The sequence below is a fragment of the Paramormyrops kingsleyae genome, chromosome 23, assembly GCF_048594095.1.
Source record: "Paramormyrops kingsleyae isolate MSU_618 chromosome 23, PKINGS_0.4, whole genome shotgun sequence".
Lineage (NCBI taxonomy): Eukaryota > Metazoa > Chordata > Actinopteri > Osteoglossiformes > Mormyridae > Paramormyrops > Paramormyrops kingsleyae.
Window position 1 is genome coordinate 14785527 of NC_132819.1, and position 22855 is coordinate 14808381.

Here is a 22855-nt window from a genome sequence, read left to right on the forward strand (position 1 = left end):
CTATCCAAAAACTGTAACCACTTTATAAAGCTTTATTTACTGTTACATCTATAATCTGGAAATTTGGAAATGAACAGAACTAGCTTCACAAATATCGCCATGCTGCTCTCTGCTGTGGAATCTATTATTTGCTTTAGAGTACAGTCATTGACAAAAGTCTTGTCACATAAGGACATAGTAACTTAAAAAGGCATATAACTTTATTTCTAATCAATCAATTGCCAAGGACTTTCACATTAATAACTGGGTGCAAAATGAAACAAATGAAAAGTGTCCTGATGTTCACAGCTTGTTAAAGTCCATAAACACCTGTTTTTGCAAGGACAAAAGTCTTGTCATGTCTTTTAATTATTCAACCAATCACAGATTAGAGGTTCACCTGTGACAAATACTGTAATCAGCATAATCCCAGGTGTGTATAAAAAGAACCCCAAGAACACCAGACCTTCACTTGAAGTGCAGCCTGGCTTCTGAAAACATGCCAAAGATTCAACCACAGACCAAGTCTGCTGAGGTGTCAGACGTCATTAATGTATCCAAACATCAAGTGGAGAGGATTAAAAAAAGATATGAAGAAACTGGTGATGTTCATGACAAGCCCAGGTCAGGCAGAGCACGTAAGACAACTCTTTGAGAGGACCATTTGTTGCTTCGAAAGTCCAGGGCCAACCCTTTTTCAACTGAAGCAGAGCTACATCAGAACTGGTCACCAGAAACCACTATGTCTACAAGAACAGTTTCTCAAATTCTCGCACACAGTGGTCTCCATGGCCGAATTAGTGCACAGAAACCAGCATTAATGAGAACACAACAAAAAAAAGCGTGTTGAATTTGCCAAAGCCCACAGCTTGCAGCAAGGATGGACAGTGGCAAAGTGGCAGAAGGTTGATTTTTCTGACGAATCATCCATTGAACTGCATATCAAATGCTGCAAACACTGCAGGAGACCTGTTGGAACCCGCATGGACCCAGGATTCACCCAGAAAACAGTCAAGTTTGGTGGAGGAAAAATCATGGTTTGGGGTTACATCCAGTATGGGGGTGTTCGAGAGATCTGTAAAATGGATGGCAGTATCAACAGCCTGAAGTATCAAGACATTCTTGCTGCCCATTACATTCCAAACCATAAGAGGGGGCAAATTCTGCAGCAGGATGGCGCTCCTTGTCATACTTCAGCCTCCACATTGAAGTTCCTGAAACTGACGAGGATCAAGGTGCTCCAGGATTGGCCAGCCCAGTCACCAGACATGAACATTATTCAGCATGTCTGGGGTAAGATGAAGGAGGAGGCTTGGAAGACGAAACCAAAGAATCTAGACGAACTCTGGGACTCCTGCAAGACTGCTTTCTTTGCCATTCCAGATGACTTCATCAACAAGTTATTTCAGTCATTGCCAAGACGTATGGATGCGGTCTTCCAAGCTCATGGAAGTCATACATGTTATTAATTCTTTCTTCCAAGGCACCATGACTTTATGTTCTGATGTTATTGTAGCATGTTTGTGTATTCTATATAAAGTATATGTATAATTTCTACATTATTTGTGTATATGACAAGACTTTTGTCCAGGCAAAAAGGTCCTAATTACATGACAAAACTCAATGAATGATGAAAAACTTTATTTTGGTATAATAAGCAAAATCTAGAGGGCTTTGCCTTTCTTATAAGCCATTTCTGATTCCAACTGATTAACTACAGGTCAAGTTATTTGTTGTTCCTACAACTTGGTTAAGTGACAAGACTTTTGTCAGGCACTGTAGTACAATGCAACATACTTAGAATAGTACAGTACCACACCATCCTGGGTCCATAAGCAAAGCCACCTTCTAACATTGCTTTATGGTCTACAACAGTGTTTCCCAATCCAGTCCTCGGGGACCGATAGCCAGTCCACGTTTTTGCTCCCTCCCAGCTCCCAGTAAGAAGCAAAAATGTGGACTGTTTGGCAGGGAGCTCGGAGGTAGCAAAAATGTGAACTGTCTGGCAGGGAGCTCGGAGGGAGCAAAAATGTGGACTGTCTGGCAGGGAGCTCGAAGGGAGCAAAATGTGGACTGTCTGGCAGGGAGCTTGGAGGGAGCAAAAATGTGGGCTGTCTGGCAGGGAGCTCGAAGGGAGCAAAAATGTGGGTCCTCGAAGACTGCATTGGAAAACACTGGTCTACAAGATGCTTTGTTTCATAAAGAGTAATGGGACCCAACGTGGCTGGAGAAGACCTGATAAGTTTCATTTGCGACTCCACAATTCTCATCCACAACTGAGAGAAAGATGAGCCAAGTCTCTCCCAGCATTTCTTTCCGATGTATGCATCATTTCTGAGCATTCTCAAGGAACAGGAAGGCGTTCACCCTTCTAAAACAGAGGCCAATAGGACAGTGCATTTGGAGCGCTACCAGACTTAGAGAGGACATCTGAGGGTATACCCCATTTCCTGGCCAGAAAGTACAGCCTGTAATCTAGATAAAAACTTCTGGCCAGAGACCATGGTGGGGTTTTTCCTTTCTGTGTTGTTCTGTACCTACAATGCGTCTGTCTAATGTTTTTCCATTTTGACTTCTGCTACATTTGCTGTAACTTCTGCTAGCAAATGTTGTTGATAAACTTGGTAACATTTTGAACATATCTACATATAGGCACTGTGCAAAAGTCTTAGGCAGTCACAGAAAATAATGTTTAAATGATCTTAAATGATCTTCATGTTGGTGTAAAATTATGATATTACATCTGTCAAGTGTGTCAGCTTAGTCATTTGAAAACCTCTCCTAAAGACACCCCACTATTTCCATGCAATACACCCGTGTATTTTTTTGACTCTACCACTACCCCATCTTGTTTGGGTAATCAATACCCAATTGAATTATTTAATAAATCAAGTTAATTAATGAATTGAGTGGGTGGAGAAATTTAACAAACAAATAGAATGGCTGGGGTGCCCCTGAGGAGAGATTTAGGAACCAAAGTGGAGTTTATCTAGCCTTCTGAGGAAATATACGTGTCCCACCAAGATAAATAGCCATAAACATTTTCTTTGACTGCCTATGACTTTTGCACAATACTATATATTTGATAATATCCATAAGCATATCTATTTATGAACATATCTGAGCTTTTGATAGATAAGTTTGCACTGCAACATATTAAAGAATAATATAATAATATAGTTCAAAGGACATTGGTATCAATTCTTTAGCCTTTTATGAAAGTGAGCTCTGTCTTTTTTAAAGAGTGTTCTGCTGTGCTTCAAGTATATTAGGCATTCACTTGGGTCTATGTATCTGATGGTCCTCGTGTGCAATTTGTAAGAACAACTTCATTTTTATGAGAGATAAAATGTTCGGTACAGAATCACTTTTTCCCAGAGACTTCTGGGATTTGATCAGTATGGCACAGAATTTTTGGATGTTTAGAGTTTTATGGAAAATGGCTGTGAATAAAGCATAACATTCTGTATTTCTTTGCTAGTCAAAAACCTTAACTTTTACGCACTGGAAATGTCTGTATTAAGAGCAACGACATATCAGTGAACAAGAAATGCACAGCTCTCTCATACAGGAATTCGAGGCGTCTGTCTTTCAGGATTCTTTCTTTGGTTTCTCCTAATGCAACAACATTAGAATGATCCTAGGAAATATTTCGCACAATATCTCAAACAACAGCTTGAAATACATCAATAAATGTGGATGGGACACAATACAAATTTACAAAAACAATGAGTCGAATTGAAATTCACTAACATTTATCAACAACGGCTTGTTTTGTAAGGTACGTTGCACGTTACGATTCTCTTGAGTTCACGTTTCACATGCGGGTTTTCCCCCTCATTGGGCCATGCAAATACTCTTATTAACAAGTATAGCCTCGGACTGATTTCATACGGCCTATGCAGTGGGGATTCATACCACGCATACAGTGGCTCACTTGTCCGAATACCATACAGTATATCGACACATTTAATACGCGTTAGTACAGCATTGCACGCCTGTGATAAATGATTTTTCCCGCAAATGTGCAATTGTGCACATGAATACATGAAATTAATACATACATTCTTAACACTATGCATGTTAATCGTATTCTCCATTTGCCTGTACTTTTAATAAATAGTGCTAAGCCTACTGCACGCATTTATGCAGAAAATGTACGTCATACATGTACTCACATGCATGAATGTTAATTTTAGTTTTTCCAGAAATGCGCAGGAGTCGTGTTGTCAAAAATAAATTGAGCAAGCAATTTAAAACTGAGTCTGCATTAAACATCTCATGACATTAATCCTGTGCCTCTGGGTCTTGAACCTGGCCTCACGGACTGCCCGTGTCGGCAGTGAATCTGCTCTGCATCGAATAAGGAACAGAATTTTTTCTACATCCCGATACTCGGCTGTTGCATTAAATAATCTTTATCATCATTATTTTTTCTTCTTGTTGATCCCTGTTTTGGAAGCTGACAATTTTAAAAACGGTCAAGAATGTTAGAGAAACCAAGGAGACAGAAAGAAAGCAGAACGAGGCGGTTTTGCCTTTGTAGTTAGAGAGGAATGCGGAAATGTTCCTGCTCTGTGTCAAACTTCTCTGAAGGGGGTCAAGGCGCATTCAGCTAGCGTGGGAAAGGGAAAAGGAATCTGAGCGAACTCTCCATACTCTGGGACGGGGGAACAGCACTTCGTTCCTTGAGGAGCCTGCGGTATGGACTGTGATCTCCGGGAAAACCGAGTTTTTAAAGTACACGATCTAGTGTGAAAAAAAAAACCGAAAAGCCCTTTTAGTTGATTTGCTTGAATAGGTCGTGTTGTGTTTGGTACTGCTGGAGGATGGGGGTTCCAGCGCGTGCACCATCCCTCTACCTGTGTGGCCCAGGGCATAGACAGTGAGGGATCTGTGAAGTATTTGCAAACTTCTGCTCGCGAAGAAAGCGCTGGTTTCATCGCAGATTGTAAGGACGTGCACATCGCTGCGGATTTGGATTCTTAATCTATATCTATCAGGTATTTGAATTTCTGCAAAATGTTAGCTTCCTCTAGGATTTTTTCGCATATCTTTTATTGCATGTATGCAGCTGTGTCGACAGTGTGGGTGTTAGTGCATGCTTGTAAAACAGTGTTTAGCCTATAAGACATAGTTCTGTGTTTCCTAATGTATATTCTGCTCAAGACTGACGCTGTGAATTTGAGCTAGCCATGAAATGTATAATTAAAACTTTCGATCCTTTTAAATATGATGGTAAACTTAATGTTGCAAAGTGATGTCCAAGTAACATTTTCTTTAAATGTTACAGGAAGTTTGGAAGCAAATAGATAATATATAAACTCACATCTTTTATTTATATGGGAAGTCGAAACAATACAACCACGTGCTCGCCACAATTTTTAGAGCCTCGCATCTGAAAGAGTATATGTTATCTGATTTTGAAAGTCTTGAAATTTAGGCAAACACGAATGCAGTTGATATCTTTGCATGTTATCCTTATTTTGTTGTCTTCACTTAATTAATTCCGAGTTGTATAACACCATGCATAGGGGCAAATACCTCGTGCTTTTGTCCTACACGCCTGTACTGTTATGATATTCATTGCAGTACATTGACTTATATGTAGTTCAGGACCCAAATATTTAATTTGCTAGATAAGAAAAATGAAACTTGCAATAACAATGTTTACTTATGAATAGATTAATTATTCGGCGACATTAAAGAAATGTGATAAAGCTTATAAAGGCGATTTAACTCTTTATTATGCGAACACAGTATGACCCGCTGTTTTCTGTTTCTTTTATTTGTTTAACTATAGGTATTACAAATACAAGCCATGCATTTCTGGTGATGTTGTAATAATTTTAATGCTTCGTTTTCGTCGGGATTTGTCACCGGCGATATTTTTAACCGCAAGTGAAAGAGAAAATAAAGAAGTGTAAGATGGACAAAGACAGCACGGCTCCACAATACGAACCTGTTGCTGAGATCGGCGAAGGTGCGTACGGGAAGGTGTACAAAGCACGCGACTTGAAGAACGGCCGCTTCGTAGCCCTCAAAAGAGTCCGGGTTCAGACAGAGGAAGAGGGGATGCCTTTGTCAACCATACGAGAGGTGGCAGTATTGAGGCAATTGGAATCATTTGAGCACCCCAACGTCGTCAGGTAAGGAATGGGATTAGTAATATAAGAAATGGAATTAATGTTATGCACATATTATACAAAATATGGGGTTGATTTATACAATTTTAATACATGGCATTTGCTTATTTTTAACATTGATTTTATGTAATTATTTAACTTGATGTGTAAATTGTGCATTTACAGATGTTTTTAAAACATCGTTCAAGCCTATTTTACACCATTTTGAATGAGTTTTCTGAATTAATTTAAATATTTAGTTCATTGGCAATTTTACGTTTATGTGTGATTTCCCCGGCCCTCTAGTTTCAGTATGCGAATAGAGTGAGCGCACTTTTGTGGAATTGTTTTTTCGTGCAGTCGTCCGTTTGCCTACCTGTCAAAATCCGCCGAGCCATCCGTACCTTAACTACAGCGCCCCCTGTGTTCCAGCTGTGCTTAAGCTCGTGCAGACGCTTCGCGCTGTATCGCGCGGCTTATAAAACGATTTTTTTTTTAACGTGACGAAGAGCTGTCGGCCTGCTAGCTTCAGAAGCAGAAATTAACGAATTGCTAAATGTTTTAATCTCTAAATGAGGACATTCAACAGGTGGCAGATTTTTATATCTTCCAGGTTTGCGTTTAAATACAAAAATAGTTCATATTTCTTAGAGATTCTTCATTAAGGGATGTTGTTTCTAAGAAAAGCGCTGCTCTTTGCTTAGCGCCCGAAAGCTTTGCCTTTCAGTCATCTGTCTTAAAATACAGCACATGTGCCCTAATGACTCAGGAAGTGAACTGAATAGGTTTGTTGAGATATTCCTTAGTTAACGCACTTAATCATATCTGTTCAGAATATGAGTCAACTAAGTAATTCAGACTTACCATTTGCTTCTGGGGGAATTCTTTTCAAAATGTCTTGTGTTGCTGGGAAAGTTATGTTGAATATGACATTTCTCAGAACAATCTACCTATTTAATTTTCTTCAGAGCTGCTGGAAGCAAGTAAATTGCTACATTTAATCTTTTGAAGGTCTGATTTGAGAGAATGATTGCCTTTTATTTGGGGTATATTTCAGTCTCTGCCCAACATGCAGTTTGCTGGTGATCAAGGCATCCTGACTTAGACAACCTAAGACGTTGTTATAAGAAATGTAATAATTGATTGAAATAGCAATTATGTTCCTCTTAATAGCTTTCAGGTCAGCGTTCAGGTTTCAGACTTTTCCCTTTAAATGTATCTCAAGGAAGTTCTGATTCCATGAATCCTAGTGAATTCCAGTTGTTCTCTTGGGACATGTGTAATTTGACGCTATGCTTCAATGAGGATGTTTGTTACGCTTGACCATACATTGAAATCCCTTGTCTCCTTTCCTCAGTTTGCTTTGGGATGAAAATACTTTGATTGCCCTGAAAAGCTGATTGGCCCTATTTACAGGTTTCTTGTTATTTTAAAGGTACCTTAGTAACTTAGATTTCATTTAGGTGCACAAAATTACTTAGACAGCTTACACAGATAAGTATATTCTGTATGTGTGTAATAATACTATTTCAGAATGATGTGTCTCGATTTCAGAATATAAAAAAATGGTGTCTATAAGCGGCTAGAAACTCTTGGTGTGACAGGGAGTGTAAAAAAAAAACTACAAGAAACAGATACGTCTAAGAATTTCCATCTGCTCAAATGAGACCAAACAGAAAATCCATAGCATTATGTTTGGGGAAGTCCCAACACAAATGCTGATCACCGTCCTCAGCAGTGGACCTAGGTGGTCACATGATGACAGTGTGGAGATGCTTTTCCTGCTGATCAAGGTCCCCTGCAAAGTGGGTCAGTACTGGAGGATGAATGGGCAGACAAGGCAGACAACAACTGAAAATGATGATGAAAATCTGCCTTTCAGCTTGAAAGTGATCAGCAGGGACGGCACCAAGCCAAGGCTCTCCTTATGACTCAAGAGTCTTTTAGTGGTTGAGTTAAAGACCTTACTATTCTATGGAGGAGTTTCATAAAATGAATTAAAACTTATCCTTCTGCATTTTCATCAAAGGATGTAGCTATTAATTAACTTTATTATTATTATATTATTATTATTACAACCCCATTTCCAAAAAAAGTTGGGATGCTGTGTAAAATGTAAATAAAAACTGTATGCAATGATTTGCAAATCATATAAACCCATATTGAATTGGAAATAGAACAAAGATAACATATCAGATGTTGAAACTGAGAAATTTTATTGTTTTTTTTGACAAAATATATGCTCAATTTGAATTTTATGCCAGGAACATGTTTCAAAAACGTCGGGACAGGGGCATGTTTACCACTGTGTTGCATCACCAACATTTTATGGAAACGGGATCGTACTAAAACGTAAAGTGTAGTGTAGGGGTCACCAACATGGTGCCCACGAGCACCAGGATGCCCCCAAGGACCATATGAGTCGCCCGCGGACCTGTTCCAAAAATAGTGCAACTCACCAGTGAGCAGCGTCTAAAATTTAATTTTATCCTGTTCTATCCTTCTTTAATCACATTTGCATTTATATAGATTTGAAAATAACAATATCTAAAAAAAAAGGCATTTAAAACATGTTTATTATATACGAAGCTTAGATAAGTTCAGGAGGACGTCTCAAAGTGGTAGCCCTTCGTATGGCTCAGTACCCGTGAAGTAGCTCTCAGTTTCAAAAAGGTTGATGACCCTTGGTGTAGTGCATCAATGTATACTCATTCATTCATTGGTCTCTAATGTGATTTCTTGTGCCTATGTAGATTAATTTCTTGTATTTACCTTAAATATATCATGGAATGGATTTTAGGGACAAAGCAGAGAGATGGTTCGTAGTGCTTATTGCAGGGTCGCGAATAACTTGCCATGAAGTTTGCAGTTGTGGATAGGAACAGTTGTAAATGTAATGATGTTACACATAATCTCTCATCTTACAAAACTGGAACAGAGGTCAGTCATGGCAGGATACTGTCTCAGAAATGGACAGGGAAGAGTGTTGAGACCTTTACAATTGAAATGAGAGAGCATGAAACTTAAATGATATGGGATGTTGCTGGGGAGCAGTAAACTACCATGGTAGATGGGAAACTTCTATTCGGGTCACAATGGATACAAGCAGAGAAGGCAGAAAATGAGAGATACTTACAAGCACATTTGTGTAACTGTGCACTGGCTTTTTCTGTACTGGTGAGTGATGTTATAAGTTAATAGCAGAGGTGGATAGTTCAGGTCCAGAAAGTAAAAATTCAGACCAAGATTTGGTTTCAACCAGCCACTTAAGTGTAAAGAGTCACATTAACTGAGTACTCAACGGGTCATTGAAACAAAATCTTGGTCTGGATTTTTACTTTCTGGACCTGTAATATTACCCTCTCTCTACCCTCAGAGTATGTTTTACCTAAATCCAGCACAGGTATCCAGGCCCGAGGAGAGGGGGGTGCAGCCGGTGCATCGCTCCGGGGCCCATGAAGCTCATGGGGGCCCATGAAGTCCAACGTGTCCCATAATTTTTATTATACAGTGATCCCCAGCTATACTGCGGTTCAGCTATTGCCCCCCCCCCCCCGTATCGTGGATTTTTTTGTGGAACATATGTAATTTTGTATCGCGGAAATCTTTGGTTTTATAGTGATAATTTTTTATGGGTTTTTGAGAACTTTTTACGTTGAAATTAGCATTTTTCTACGCTAAACTATTAATAACAACAATGTATTACTGTAATTATAACATATATATAGCTGTACTGTATATAAATAAAAATGTAGTAATTCAATAAGTACATCCTACCTGTAGTGTACTGTGCAGCCTATTCATAACAAAGCATACGGTTTGTCAGCAGACACTACGTGTGATAGACAATAATTCCTTAGAACAATATTATAATTAATAATAACTAACGTATACGTAACATTTAAGCAATACACTAGTAAATCATAAAACATACTGCTACGTACAGGAATACGTTGACATGCAATTCATACGCTTTTCATTTGTCACTACGCGTGCTAGATAAGAGTTTGTTAGAACAATACGTATTATAATTTATAATAACTATAAATATACATATATATATTACATATTATTATTATTATTATTATTATGTTACTCGTATCCTTAGCCCGACATCCACATATCATATGTGTTTACAAAGTGTGTTTTAATAAGTTTACATGTGTTTAAAGTGAGTGGGAGGGGTATTTTAAGGCTTAAACTATATATATATATATAAATGTTTAGTTGTATGGTCTTTCTGTATCGCGGATTTTCACCTTTCGCTGATGGGGCTGGAACGTAACTTCCGCAATAGGGGGGGATCACTGTAATTTGAGCATTTATTTATTTAATTAATTTAATTTTTATTGCCATTTTTAAAATTTTGCAAGTCTGTTTAGCTTAAAAATTAAAAAGGCACGTGGGTCACAGGGTATATCCTGCTGATATTAGTGAAGGAGATAAGTCATCTGCCAGCTGTTCATCGATCAAATTCTGGAGAACTAAGCCCATTGGAGCTGCTGAATTGCTTGAAAAAGTACAAACTGGAAGGACTCTTTCCAAATATATGCGTCCGTCTGCGTATTCTGTTGCCAATCCCTGCCACTGTCGCCTCTGCAGAGCGCTCATTCAGCAAGCTGAAGCTAGTAAAAAAAAAATTCTAAGATCCACTGTGTCAGAAGCGCGACTAGTGGATATGGCAAGACTCAGTATTGAGTCTGATCTAGCAAAACAGATTAATTTTGATGATGTAATTCAGAGTTTCGCCAGGAAAAAGGCCAGAAAAGCACCTTTGTTTAACAGACAATAAATGCTATTATAAACATCTTTTACTATTATAAATATATTACTTTATTATCACATTTATACCTATACATACTTATCTAAATGTAGCAATGTAATCTACAATTGTTATAAATAAATAATAATATACACACATACGTCTGTGTAGAATTTTGTATAAGGGCCCACACACCTTCTTCGTGCCGGGGCCCGGATTTTCTCTCAGCGGCCCTGCAGGTGTCCCTCAAGACAGGGGTGCTGTGAAGCTGGGGAAAGTAAGGACAATTTCAAGGGCCTCTGTTTAAAGTTTGCATAACATAATTGGATTGGTCTGGGTTGGGGGACCAATACGACATGCTTTCATGGGGCCCAAAATCTCTTTAATTGTGGGACATTAAAAATCCAAAAATGCTATAAATATCAGCACCAACAGCTCACTCTATAAGTAACTTCAAAAGGCAGCCATTTCTAAGCATTATTAAGTATTAGTTTTGGATTAAGTACAAATTGATGAACCTTGGGGATTAATCAACTCTCGTGGCTTACCACCACATTTTACAGTAAATGTGTATTCATTTAAAAAGCAAGGATGATTTATGCTGTTTTAGTCAAACTCATTCTCTAGTTATATTTGTCGTTCCCTTAATGACTTGCCAGTCGAGAGACGAGTCATCGTGGAGCTTTAAACAGCTATAAGAGGTATCGAAATATTGAAATGAGTAACGGGTCAGCATTTTGACTTTGCTTGTATGCTTTTCCACAGACTCTTTGATGTATGTACGGTGTCCAGAACTGACAGAGAGACAAAACTGACACTGGTCTTCGAACATGTGGATCAGGATCTGACCACGTACTTGGAGAAGGCACCTGAACCTGGTGTACCACCAGAAACCATCAAGGTACTTTGGATACCCGCATCCTGCTTGTATAGAGAGCGCTTGTGATTGTTCCTTATACAGCCTCTCCCCAGGTTACGATGGGGTTACGTTCTGATAAACCTATCGGAAGGCGAACATATCGGTGAAAATACATTTTATTACAGTACACCAAACCTAACAAACATCATAGTCTAGCCTACAGCCTACATACTCAGAACACTTACATTAGCCTACGGTTTAGCAAAATCATTAACACAAAGCCTATTTTATAATAAAGAGTTGAATATCTCATAGAATTTATTGAATAATGTACTGAAAGTGAAAAACATTAACCCATCATAAATTCGAAATATCATAACACGGACCATTGTAACCCAGGAAGCGCCTGTATTTTTAATTTCTTGATTTAAGGCCATACATATGTCATAGAGAATTAATGAACACAAAAGCACCTCAAGGTAATATATTGTGATATTTTTGATTTATGAGAAGCCCAAGGCTGTTTCTCCTATTTTTTCTCATGCTCTGGGTCAGCCATGTCATGCACTCTGTTGTGTAATAATATGAACTTTCAACAGATGTGGTGCAACCGTCCGTCCAAAGTAATTATAACAGTGGCCCCCATTTTTGATGAAAACATCACACTTGCTTGAACATTTTTTCCCCATGAATAAATACTTGAACAACCACACCTTCCATTGCTAACCTTTTGCAAGTAGAGAGGGAAACATGCCCATAGACTTGGAAATAACGGAATAGATGCAGGGATACACATGTTAGCAATCATGCATTTTCCAGAAACAATGCGCACACAGTAAATTCAATGGCAAACAATAGTTTCAGAATTTGGCGTTGATCTGGCAGGATTATATTGTAGCTCCTTAATTGCTGTGAACAATAAAATAAATCTGTTTTTGCAGGGAACATTTTTAGTTATCCCTGTTGCTTGCATGAACTGCAGGAAATATGTTCTGCTGGCTTTGGGAAACACAAGGACATAAAAAAATAACGTTTGAGAGACTTGTGCTGCTTTGAAGGGCACTGCATGTGGTGGAAGGCTACAAATTAAGGGAGTGAAACGATACAGTACTTTTATTTTTATTTGGCTCTGATTTTTAATAGCCTGAATGCTGTTCTAGAGTCTGTACTATGAACATCGGGGTGCTTGGCTAACTTTTGGTACAAACAGTTGAATTTATGGTTACTTTATTATTCATTGTATTTAATGTATTTATAAATGTAAAACAAGAACATATTCCTGCAATATTACCTTACCTTTTTTAATGAATTTCACTCAGTGACTTATTTATATCTAGGTTCTTACGCCTCAGTACGTAGTAGTACAATTGCATGATATTAACAATCATGACAGTAAATTGTTTTTACTTGTCTACTTGCACATGATAATAAGGGGTAATTGTGACCCACAGTAGGATAAGTGGATTGGAACTGAATGATGGAGCACAGATTACAGCCATGTGTGGCACACGGGGTCCAGCACTGAAGTGCAATTAATCTACCATTCAAAACATTCAGTGTCCTGCTCAAATTGGGCTTCAACCAAAGCTGTAATTATCACATGCACTGGGGGGACATGTCCTCCTCAAAATACAGATGTGCTCACAATGACCCCCCCCCCCCCCAATATAAAATACATTATAATTACGGCTATTGCCCCCCCTACCACCTTGGCTTCAATGGCAAGTTGCAAGTGGTATGATTATGATAACTAATTGGTACTCCCCATTGAGTGAATATGGGTCTAATGAATGTAAGGGTATAATAATGTAGAATTTGTAAATTTTGTCTTTATATTATAAGGAAATTGAATTAAACCAATAATAATGAATGAATGGAGCATAATTTTAGTTGGCTTATATGATTAAAAAAACCTTATATCAAGCACAAACATTGCAACATTATGGAAATTGCTCATAAAATGTACAATCATATCAACAATTATAATGAAGCGGTAAGGAAGATGAATGAATGGATGGATTTAATTTCAAGCAGTTTCTCTGATCTTTCTGTCCCACCCATTTACCATTATTCTTATCATACTGTACATCAACAACTAATACGGAAACTGCTTAATGGAGCCTAACTGTCTTTGTAAGTAAAAGAGGAGACTCACACGTTGCTGTTGTGGTTTTTTGAACAAAGGAGGGGGATAGCCTTTCACACAGGCAGAGGATGCAAGGCTGCTGGAGTGGAATTAGTGCACAGGTTCTGCGACCTGCGGACTCAGAGAGGTGGCTCATAGATTGGGTAGCTGAGGATATACTGTATGACAAGGTAATCCTGCACCTGTGGGGATTGTTGAGGCCCTCAGAGAGGACATGCCCTTTCTCCACACTCTCTTCTTCTTCATCAACATTCCCCTATACAGGAGACCATTGTAAACCTTGTGACAGGGATATTAGAGATTAAAGAGCAGTAAGACACTGATATTGATATTAATATTTACCCTGGGGTTAATTATTTTTTTTTACATAGCTCCCATTTCACATCAGGTTATGCCATTTTGAGCAGAGCCATTACAGTAATCGTTCATCGTTGGAGGTCCGTTACACATCTGTGATGTGTGCTCGCAGTGTGGCATGGTCACCAAGCAGTTGTCAGCAACAGGCCGGTCGCGGGGCTTCGAGTGCCAACCCTCTCGTTCAAAAGGCCCGTTCCCAGTCGAAGGGAGAAATAACAGCCTGAGCCACCAGGCCGAAGCCATTGGAGGCCGTGGTCCCCGTTTCAGAGCACCAGATTCCCCAGAAACGGGAAAGCAAACTGGGCAAACGGGAATACCGTCCTTTTAGTGGCAAAAGACTAAATAAATGCAACTCCTTCGCAAACCTTTAACATCTTAATCTGCACCCCCACGAAGGACAGCAGATTGCGGAGAACACCCCCCGCCTTCCATTCAGACCCACCGCATGGGCAGTGATGAAAGAGGCCCACAGATGAAATGGGGTGGAAGAATATCAAGCAGGTTTGCTCTGGGCCAGGGAGTGTGGCGGGACGGCTGGGCCTGCAGCCCTCAGAATCCCATCTCCCACTCATACAGAGGAGGTTAATGAGGCATGGGCAGGGATCATACCGCCGGTAACGGCCAGATGTCCTGCATTATGCCTGCCGACAATAAACAATATTGCAGCTTCTCCCGCATTTGCATTAAAAAGGCGGCCCTCTGTAAGCATGTTTCGGCTGGTCCGGGGGCCTTTTCTCCTCGCCCTTTTCACACCCCACTCCTCCAGTCTCTGTGAAGGCCTTGTGAAATAATCACTCTCACATATATATTTCAGATCGCCCAATCAAACACCATGGAAGGTATCCTAGCATCTCCCTCTTGTATCCCATTCACATCAGAATATCAGAATATCGCATTTTAATTCTCAGACAAGTGTTTGGTAAGGCTATCCTTTTCGTAATTAAAATGCGAGGTTACTCCGGGCAAGTCGGTTCTCCGTGAAAAGCGAATCGCCGAGGGGTAGCACCGTCAGTCTGCACTTTCTCCTTGTTTTTAGCCTGCTTGCTGTTTGTTTCTCACTGTTTTGGAATAGAAATAGAGGATTCCATAGATTCCAGCTGATTTACCTACCCTTTATTAAGCAGCCTTCTCCGCTTTCAATGCAAACTTACTCCAGGGATTCGCCCTGGATACAGGGTGAATATTAATCTGCATTCTATAGGTGGAGCAGAGCGACACTTTCTTAGAGGTTTTCTGGTATATTCTCTGGAGTAGTGCCTCATGCAGGTGTGTCTTCCCCCCTGAAGGCCATGTGACTGGTTAAATATAACACAAATGCCCCAGCAATTATACATGGTAAACATCTCAATGGCAACAGTGGTCCATACAACAGCAGAGTGGCAGAGGTTTGTTCTGGAAGGAACTCTCTTGGTTATTTCAAAATCTGTTTTCATTTTAAATTTTACAGTAATCAGCACTGCAGAAAAAACGGGCACTTGATGCTGAAGATACTTGTACTAAAGGCTGCGAAGTTCCAGAAACCTTCCTGACACGTTTACCAAGGCGTCAGGCTGCCCCCGGTCAGATCGCTGCCGCTGGCTGGCATCTTCTGGTCGGCTGTGCTCAGTGTTTTTAATCACTGACCAGCTGGCTCGTTAGTGAATGGAACCACGGGCCCGTGTCCATGTTACTTGTGAGGTCTTGGCCCGAGGCGATTCGAGCGGTAAATGTGAGACCGCTCCCTCGAATCCGCCCCCCCACCCCCTAACCAGCCCTGTTTTCCTCCCACTCGTCTCTCACGTGCCCCCCCCCCCCCCCCCCCTCCATTAACACATGCTTCTCCTCACCGGACACCCTAACCCTAGCTCATGCCAGAGGAAACAGCCTCCGTGTTTCTTTCTTTTTTCTTTTTCCCGGGGCCCTTGTTACACCAGGGCCACCACTGCATAAATTGCCCCTCAACGTAGGACGAGTGGAGGCACTGTAAGCTGCAGTGCAGAGGCCCGGCCCGCTAGCCGGTTTGACGGTTATCGACATCTGTCAGGCACTGCTTTTAAAGGCACATGGCCGCATTTCTCAAGGAGAGCACACAGCCTCTCTTCACGTGGGGCACACTGGTGCAGATGCTCAGATTTGGGGCCCATGTCGCATCCCGTCATCACACGCAAATGCCGTGCTCTTTGCGGAAGTTGTTCTCCGGTTCTTAATCAAAAAGCTTCCGCAATTTCAACATGGAGAATCTGTATGTAATAATATTTTATTGAAGGTTCGTGTAACAGGTGCCATCATATCCCAAAATATGAGTCAGGATGTTTGTTATCCGCCCATGTTCGCCACGGCATGTTTTGAATCTTTGTCGCGTTACTCATGGACCATGCTGGTTATCGCTCATAAATACTAGTTATGGTTCACCAGGCACCGCCACGCACAGAGAGAATGAAGGAGCTCCCTTTTCATGCTGTTCTGCTTGATCTGAGCCGTGTCACTCCTACTGCTTTCCCAGGACATGATGTACCAGCTCCTGCAAGGCCTGGACTTTCTGCACTCCCACCGTGTGGTGCACCGTGACCTGAAGCCCCAGAACATTCTGGTCACCAGTGGCGGCCAGATCAAGCTGGCTGACTTTGGCCTGGCCAGGATATACAGCTTTCAGATGGCCCTCACCTCAGTAGTGAGTATCCTGGCTTTGCTAATGAGATGATCCGTCCTGATCTTCTACTGTGTTGCCCTTTAAGAAATAAACTGGTGTCGAGTTTAAGCTACACCTGCACTACCAAATCATACTGAAATACCAGTGAGGTATATAAAATCATACTGAAAATCATACTGAAATTCCAGTTTGGCATATAAAATCATTCTGAAAATCATACTCAGAATACAGTTTGGTATATAAAATCATTCTGAAAATCCTACTCAGATTCCAGTTTGGTATATAAACAAGAGCCACAGCTTATGCTTGTGTAGATTTGAGCTCAGCCAAATAATGCGGTGAGTACGTTTACATAATTACATAAATTATTTAACTCACCACACCCACGTCTTTTTCTTTCACTTTAATGGTGTACAACACTGCACATAATTATATCAGCAATGACATCCCTACTGCAGTCATTAGTAGCCAGCAACAGGTACTCAGAGGTGAGAAAGCTCTCCATTCCCTGCTATTATTATTTGTGCACGGAGAGGGACGTCAGGCCACCCGCTTAGATTGATGCTATGGCATTTTACAGCTTTCTTGGGATTTTAAGCGTATTCCCCAATACTCTTTTCCCGAGACAAAGAGGAGTACATGTTGGCAGAAAAGGTTTGCTTGAGGGCCTAAACCTGATCCCCGTCTCTCTCTCTCCTTCTTTTCTGTGTTTGTCATTCTTTTCTTCCTATGCACCTCTCTCGTTTCCCTCGCGCTCTCGGTTGGGGCAAACCCACCATATCAAAGTGAAGGCCGAAAACATTTTCTTAGGGCCTTTGTGGGTGGCTGTCAGCTCCATGTGGGCGTGTCTGCAGAGGTAGGCTCGGCGCGGGTGAAGGAGGGTCGCACGCCGCCAAAACGGAGACTGGAATGCGACCGAGCTGCTTGTAGACGACACCGCGGGCGCAGGGTGAAAGCTGGCCGTCCCTGTCTCAGAACACGCCACGCGGACGAGGCTGGGGGGGGGTCTCCGGCCGCTTTTCATCATCGGCCCCTTTCATCTTTTGTAGATTTTCAAGATTTTTTTATATAATATGCTGCCTTGTTCAATGTAGGCGTGGGAATTTGCAGGCCTTAGACGCGTTTTTGTGCTTATCTTACACTGAAACGGTCATTTACAGAAGCCTCCTGGATACACAGGCCAACGTGTTTAAGGCATCTTTTCTTCGGGATTCCTTGTGTTGGACCTCACCAGAGATCTGCCCAGTCTCTTTAGGTCCTTGTTTTTATGAGGAATCACCAGGCGCTGGACAAAATAACTTTGGAAGCATAGAAATCTGCACAGGGACGACTTTTCAAAAAAGGGAAGGGACAGACACGTCGTTGGCCTCTGAATTCCCCTTATCACCTTCCCCGAGGGGGGGGGGGGAGCGCAGAGGGAAAACAAACACTTCCTCTCAGTCTTGGCAGATGAAGGAATATCGTTATTTTTGTATGCAAAAGCAGTTGATAGTCAGTTTTTCTTTTTCCGCTTGGGCGAGATCCTGGCTACAGCGAATACCAGGGTAAGTGAGGGGAAAAAACAGACTTGTAACAGTAACATGTAAAAAGAAACCCAGTGACTCATTCCCAAAATGTGAAACAGTATGTCGTATGAGGTGTAACGAGCAGTGGTTATTTTAAGTAATAGGTTTCATTTCAAGATTAAAGAGATAAAGGTTTATTTATGGTGTTTTCATGAATTTTTTCTTTTTATTTTGGCACATCACTCATATGTGAATGACCATCTGGCATTATTGAAAAGGACTGCCTATCAACTTGGTACCTCAGTACCACTACGGGCTTCAGCAAAGTCAGTAGCTACCCACAGACTTCTGACTGATTAAGATCTCTGCTGTGAGTGGTAATTGGTAACCTACACAAACGTACACGGTGAGGAAACTGTTGGCAAGTCAGCCAGTGATCCGCTTGTCTATTGACGTGCGACATCCACCCCCATAAACTGCCACCGTAGGACCGTCTCTGGTGAAGCTGGCATACAGACCCACATGACCCAGGACTGGCTGGGCAGGGAGTTGGATGTTCGTTGGAGACATCAGGGTGCTGTTCAAGGGCACTGGGGCGAGACTGGTGGCACACAATGCGGACGGAGAAAAGCCAAATGTGTGGAACCGAGGCAGGCAGGACTGACTTGGGGCGTTATATTGAAGTTCAGTCTGATTCACAGGAGCAAAATAAAACAAAACCACTTCATACATATTAAGTGGAACAAATGCTAACCCATCAACCAATCAGCACACAAAGTTCTGATCACCTGACTGACCCTCCCATGCTGGCTGTATTTAGATACAGCGTGGATGCTTTTAGCAACACAAGGACTGAGTGGGTAGCACTGCTGCCTCACACCTCCAGGTTTTGAGCTTTGAATCTCTTGCTCTGTGCATGTGGAGTTTCCATGCTTCCCCATGGGTTTCCGCTGGGTGCTCAGGTTTCCACCTGCAGTTAGGCTAATTGGCGTATCTTAATTCGTTTTAGTGTACAACTGTGTGTATTTACCCTGCAATAAACTGGCATGCCATGCACAGTGTGCCCTAGCCTTGTGCCCTGTGCTGCCTGACATGGTCTCCAGTACCCCCTGCAACCCTGACCAAGATCGGGTAACGCTTTGTATTAACTACCACTTCATAATGCATTCATTATACATTAATAGAACATTCAGTGCACCTTCATAATGCATTCATAGAACATTCATAAGCAGCATGTAAGTATACTTTAACATCGTAACATTCCTTAAGAGCTTTAATATACATTAACAACAAATGTTATATGATATTAACAAACATTATAATCATATAATGTTTGTAATTAATGTATATTAATACTCTTAATGTTAGAATGTTAAGGTATAATTACATGCTGCTTATGAATGTTCTATGAATGCATTATGAATGCCTTTATGAAGGTGCACTGGATACAGTTAGCTCAGATGTTAATACTTGTAACAGTCTAAGCTTTGACGGAAGCATTTGCGATGCATTGGGAATTATCCTCATGCTATAAACCCGAGAACAAGACCAAGCTGAGGTATGTCATGTAATTGAATTGCTGCCATGATGTAACCAAGCAGCCTGGGTGCCACCTCAGTATGGGAGTCTGGCATGGCATTCAAGCGGCCTTGCAGTGTGCAGCACGCTGTAGTGTATTCTTTTAGCACCCACCCCCCCAAGTTGCCTTCAGAGGACCTAGTTAAATGGAAAAAGGGTCCCTCAATACAAATGGGACCACCCACTGGGCACTATCGGGGGGGATTAGCATGGATAGGCAATTCACGTATTGTCCTCCCACCATCGGATAGTTTTATTATGAGTCCAGCGTCCTTGCATTGTCCTTGCGTCTGACTGACAGCTTCACAGCTTCAGACCATGGGGTGGGGAGGAGCTTGGTCACAAAGGGGCACATTTTATTTTTTCCCTGTCCCCATTGATAGCGATTGTCCTGCTTTATACCACATTTCAGGTCATTTACAATGACAGCCTTTTTCAGTCACAAACTTTAATGACAGGAGGCCACTTATTACCAGTATAAAGATATTCTGCTGTAATTTCTATACTGCTCGATTAAATTAAACAGAAGATTTTTCATCCAGAAAACACTGGTGTTGCCTTCCCTTCTTTCAGAATCCCACTCAGGTGCTTGCCAGGGTGAAAACTGCGTAGTTTGCTTACATTTGAGGTTAATTGGGGAACTTTTCATACTGATGTGAGTTACTACGGGAGGCCTTGAGACCATCAAAGTGTTCAGGAGTCAATTCTGAAGATATCGTGCACAGAATTGCACAAGTAACTCGATTCAGGATCCGCAAGCAACAGTCACAAGTCGTTTATCGCAGTTCGCACTACGTTACTATGGCAGTGTCATAAACACAAACACCCAGATGGATATGGCCAGATTGGCCAAAACTGCACCGCCCGACAGAAGATATGAGACATGGCACTGATGGGTTTCGCTCGTCGCTTGTTTTCCCCGATCTCCACCAGGAAGGCATCCCGAGACACAGTTTTGAACTTGAGGAAAGCAGAACAAGTTCTGACCCAACTTTTCTTTACTCTTATTATGGCACGAGTGTTTTTAAGTAAGACCCCATGGCTGCAGTGTAGCGGTTTACAATCCTGAAAGGACTCATGGTTTTTAAAACATACAATGATGTTACTGTTATCATCCTTGGAGTGGAGTCTGTACAAGAGGATAGAATGTATATATAGGGTTATAGAATATCTCAGTACAGCCATATCAATGTCCGATGCCAGTGGTGGTAGATAATGACCTACCACGGGATCATTCTCAAAGAACTCCACTATCTCAAGTGATGGTTACATGCTGATAATGTGTCACCGTACAGCCATTTCTATGGTTCTGGGGTGGTGTGTGGCTCTGTGGGTTTAGACTCTGTGCCCGAGATCAGGCAACAACCAAGGTTGTTGGTTCACATCCCATAGTCTGTAGAGTGACATCACTGGTGGGCCCTTGAGCAAAGTCCTTAATCCCAATTGTTTCTGGAACACTGCCTAATCCTGACTTGTAATTGATTTTGCACAAAAGTGTTTGTTAAATGAATAAAATGTACATGTAGGCTCTGAACCACCATGGCCCTGCATTGGACAAATTTAGAAAATTGATGGATGATGGACGGATGTTGGAACCATCTGCCTGCCCTCAAAATGGCTCCCCAATTGAACGCACACTCAGGGTCTTTGGTCTCGCAGACTACAGAAACCTCAGAAGCACGGCCTATTTGAATCAGAGTAAATATGCTCCACGGGCCGATTGGCAAAGGGGACAGGAATGTGGCATTTTAAATCCAGTTTTTACAGTGGGGAAGCCTTAACAGGTGGTGCCAGAAGCCCATTTGCAGTGCTGTGGGCAATGGTTGCAATGCAGTGAACCTAAGGCGCGACCGAAGCAAAACGAATGTCCAGCATTGTTTACCCATCAAATTTCATCTTTGTAAAGATCCTTTCCCTGAGTTCAGCCCTCTATGCAACAGCTGAGTTTTTCATATAACCTCACCATTAAATAATTGATACTGTACGCCCGTATTGTTAGCTTCAGAGTTGCGTAATTGTGTCAAAAACCTTCCTACTGTATATTCATCAGGAAAATGATCTCGTCTTTACAGAAAACAAAATCTTGTGCTTTAAGGGTTTAACTTTAGAGGTTTAATGTAGCAATTACATTTATTGTTGTGGTTAAAATAAAAAGTGAATGGGGGAGTGGGCAGTCCCGTGACGCATGAAACGGGCACAACATCGTGCTTGTGCCCTGTTTACGCCTATGCACACGCATTGTGTCGTGAAAAAAAGGCCTTCCACAGGCAGCCACTGCATACCAGACCCAAAATAACCGCGCCAGCAGGAGTCCTTTGGGTCCCGTCACTTCCTGCCCACAACTGGAGGAATGAATTCCTCATGTTAGCGAAGCTCACCGCTGTTTCAGGCGGCCCCCGCCCCCCGCCCCCCGCCCCCCGTTCACTTAAGGTCTCGTGTGGAAGCAAATCGTGCCCAACCGCCGAATCGACAGAAGAAGGAGGGTGCAAAACAAGGCGGAGGGGAATACGTTAATAAAACCCACCTCCAATGATCAAGGTTCGCTCAGACTCCAATCCCACGGCAGGACCTTTGTGGCAGTGTCTCATTTTGTATAATCTGCTTTTAAAGAAAAGAGATACATTTGTATTTTTCCTTTCCATTCGTTAAATATAAATACATGGCTAGATGAATAAGATATATTAAATATATTGCAAAATATGAGCTAATCTGGGATCATGAGCGGCTTAAATAAAAGGATGTAAATAGACTGAAAGGCAGGCCTGCTGAGTAGAGTTACTGTATTACTGTATTACTAAGCATCTGTATTTGAACTTTTTATTGGCCTTTGCATTTAACATGCGTATTTAAGATACTTATTTAACATACTTATTTGATTTCAGCATTGCAAGGTTTTCATATATAAATACCTTAAG

General features: G+C 41.4%; 1 protein-coding gene across 2 annotated transcripts in view; it reads left to right on the top strand.

Moving 5' to 3' along the window:
- The first annotated feature begins 4377 nt into the window (after positions 1-4377).
- The window catches only part of cdk6 (cyclin dependent kinase 6), a 41523-nt gene continuing 23045 nt past the window's right edge, over positions 4378-22855 (top strand). The window contains exons 1-4 of one of the 2 annotated variants that reach the window (XM_023811861.2): positions 4378-4982; positions 5882-6128; positions 11632-11767; positions 16711-16878. In XM_023811861.2, coding sequence (XP_023667629.1) covers positions 5908-6128; positions 11632-11767; positions 16711-16878 — 525 coding nt within the window. In that variant the 5' untranslated portion in view covers positions 4378-4982; positions 5882-5907. Of the gene's footprint in view, positions 4983-5782; positions 6129-11631; positions 11768-16710; positions 16879-22855 lie in introns of both variants that reach the window. The other variant, XM_023811860.2, reaches the window with a different exon arrangement.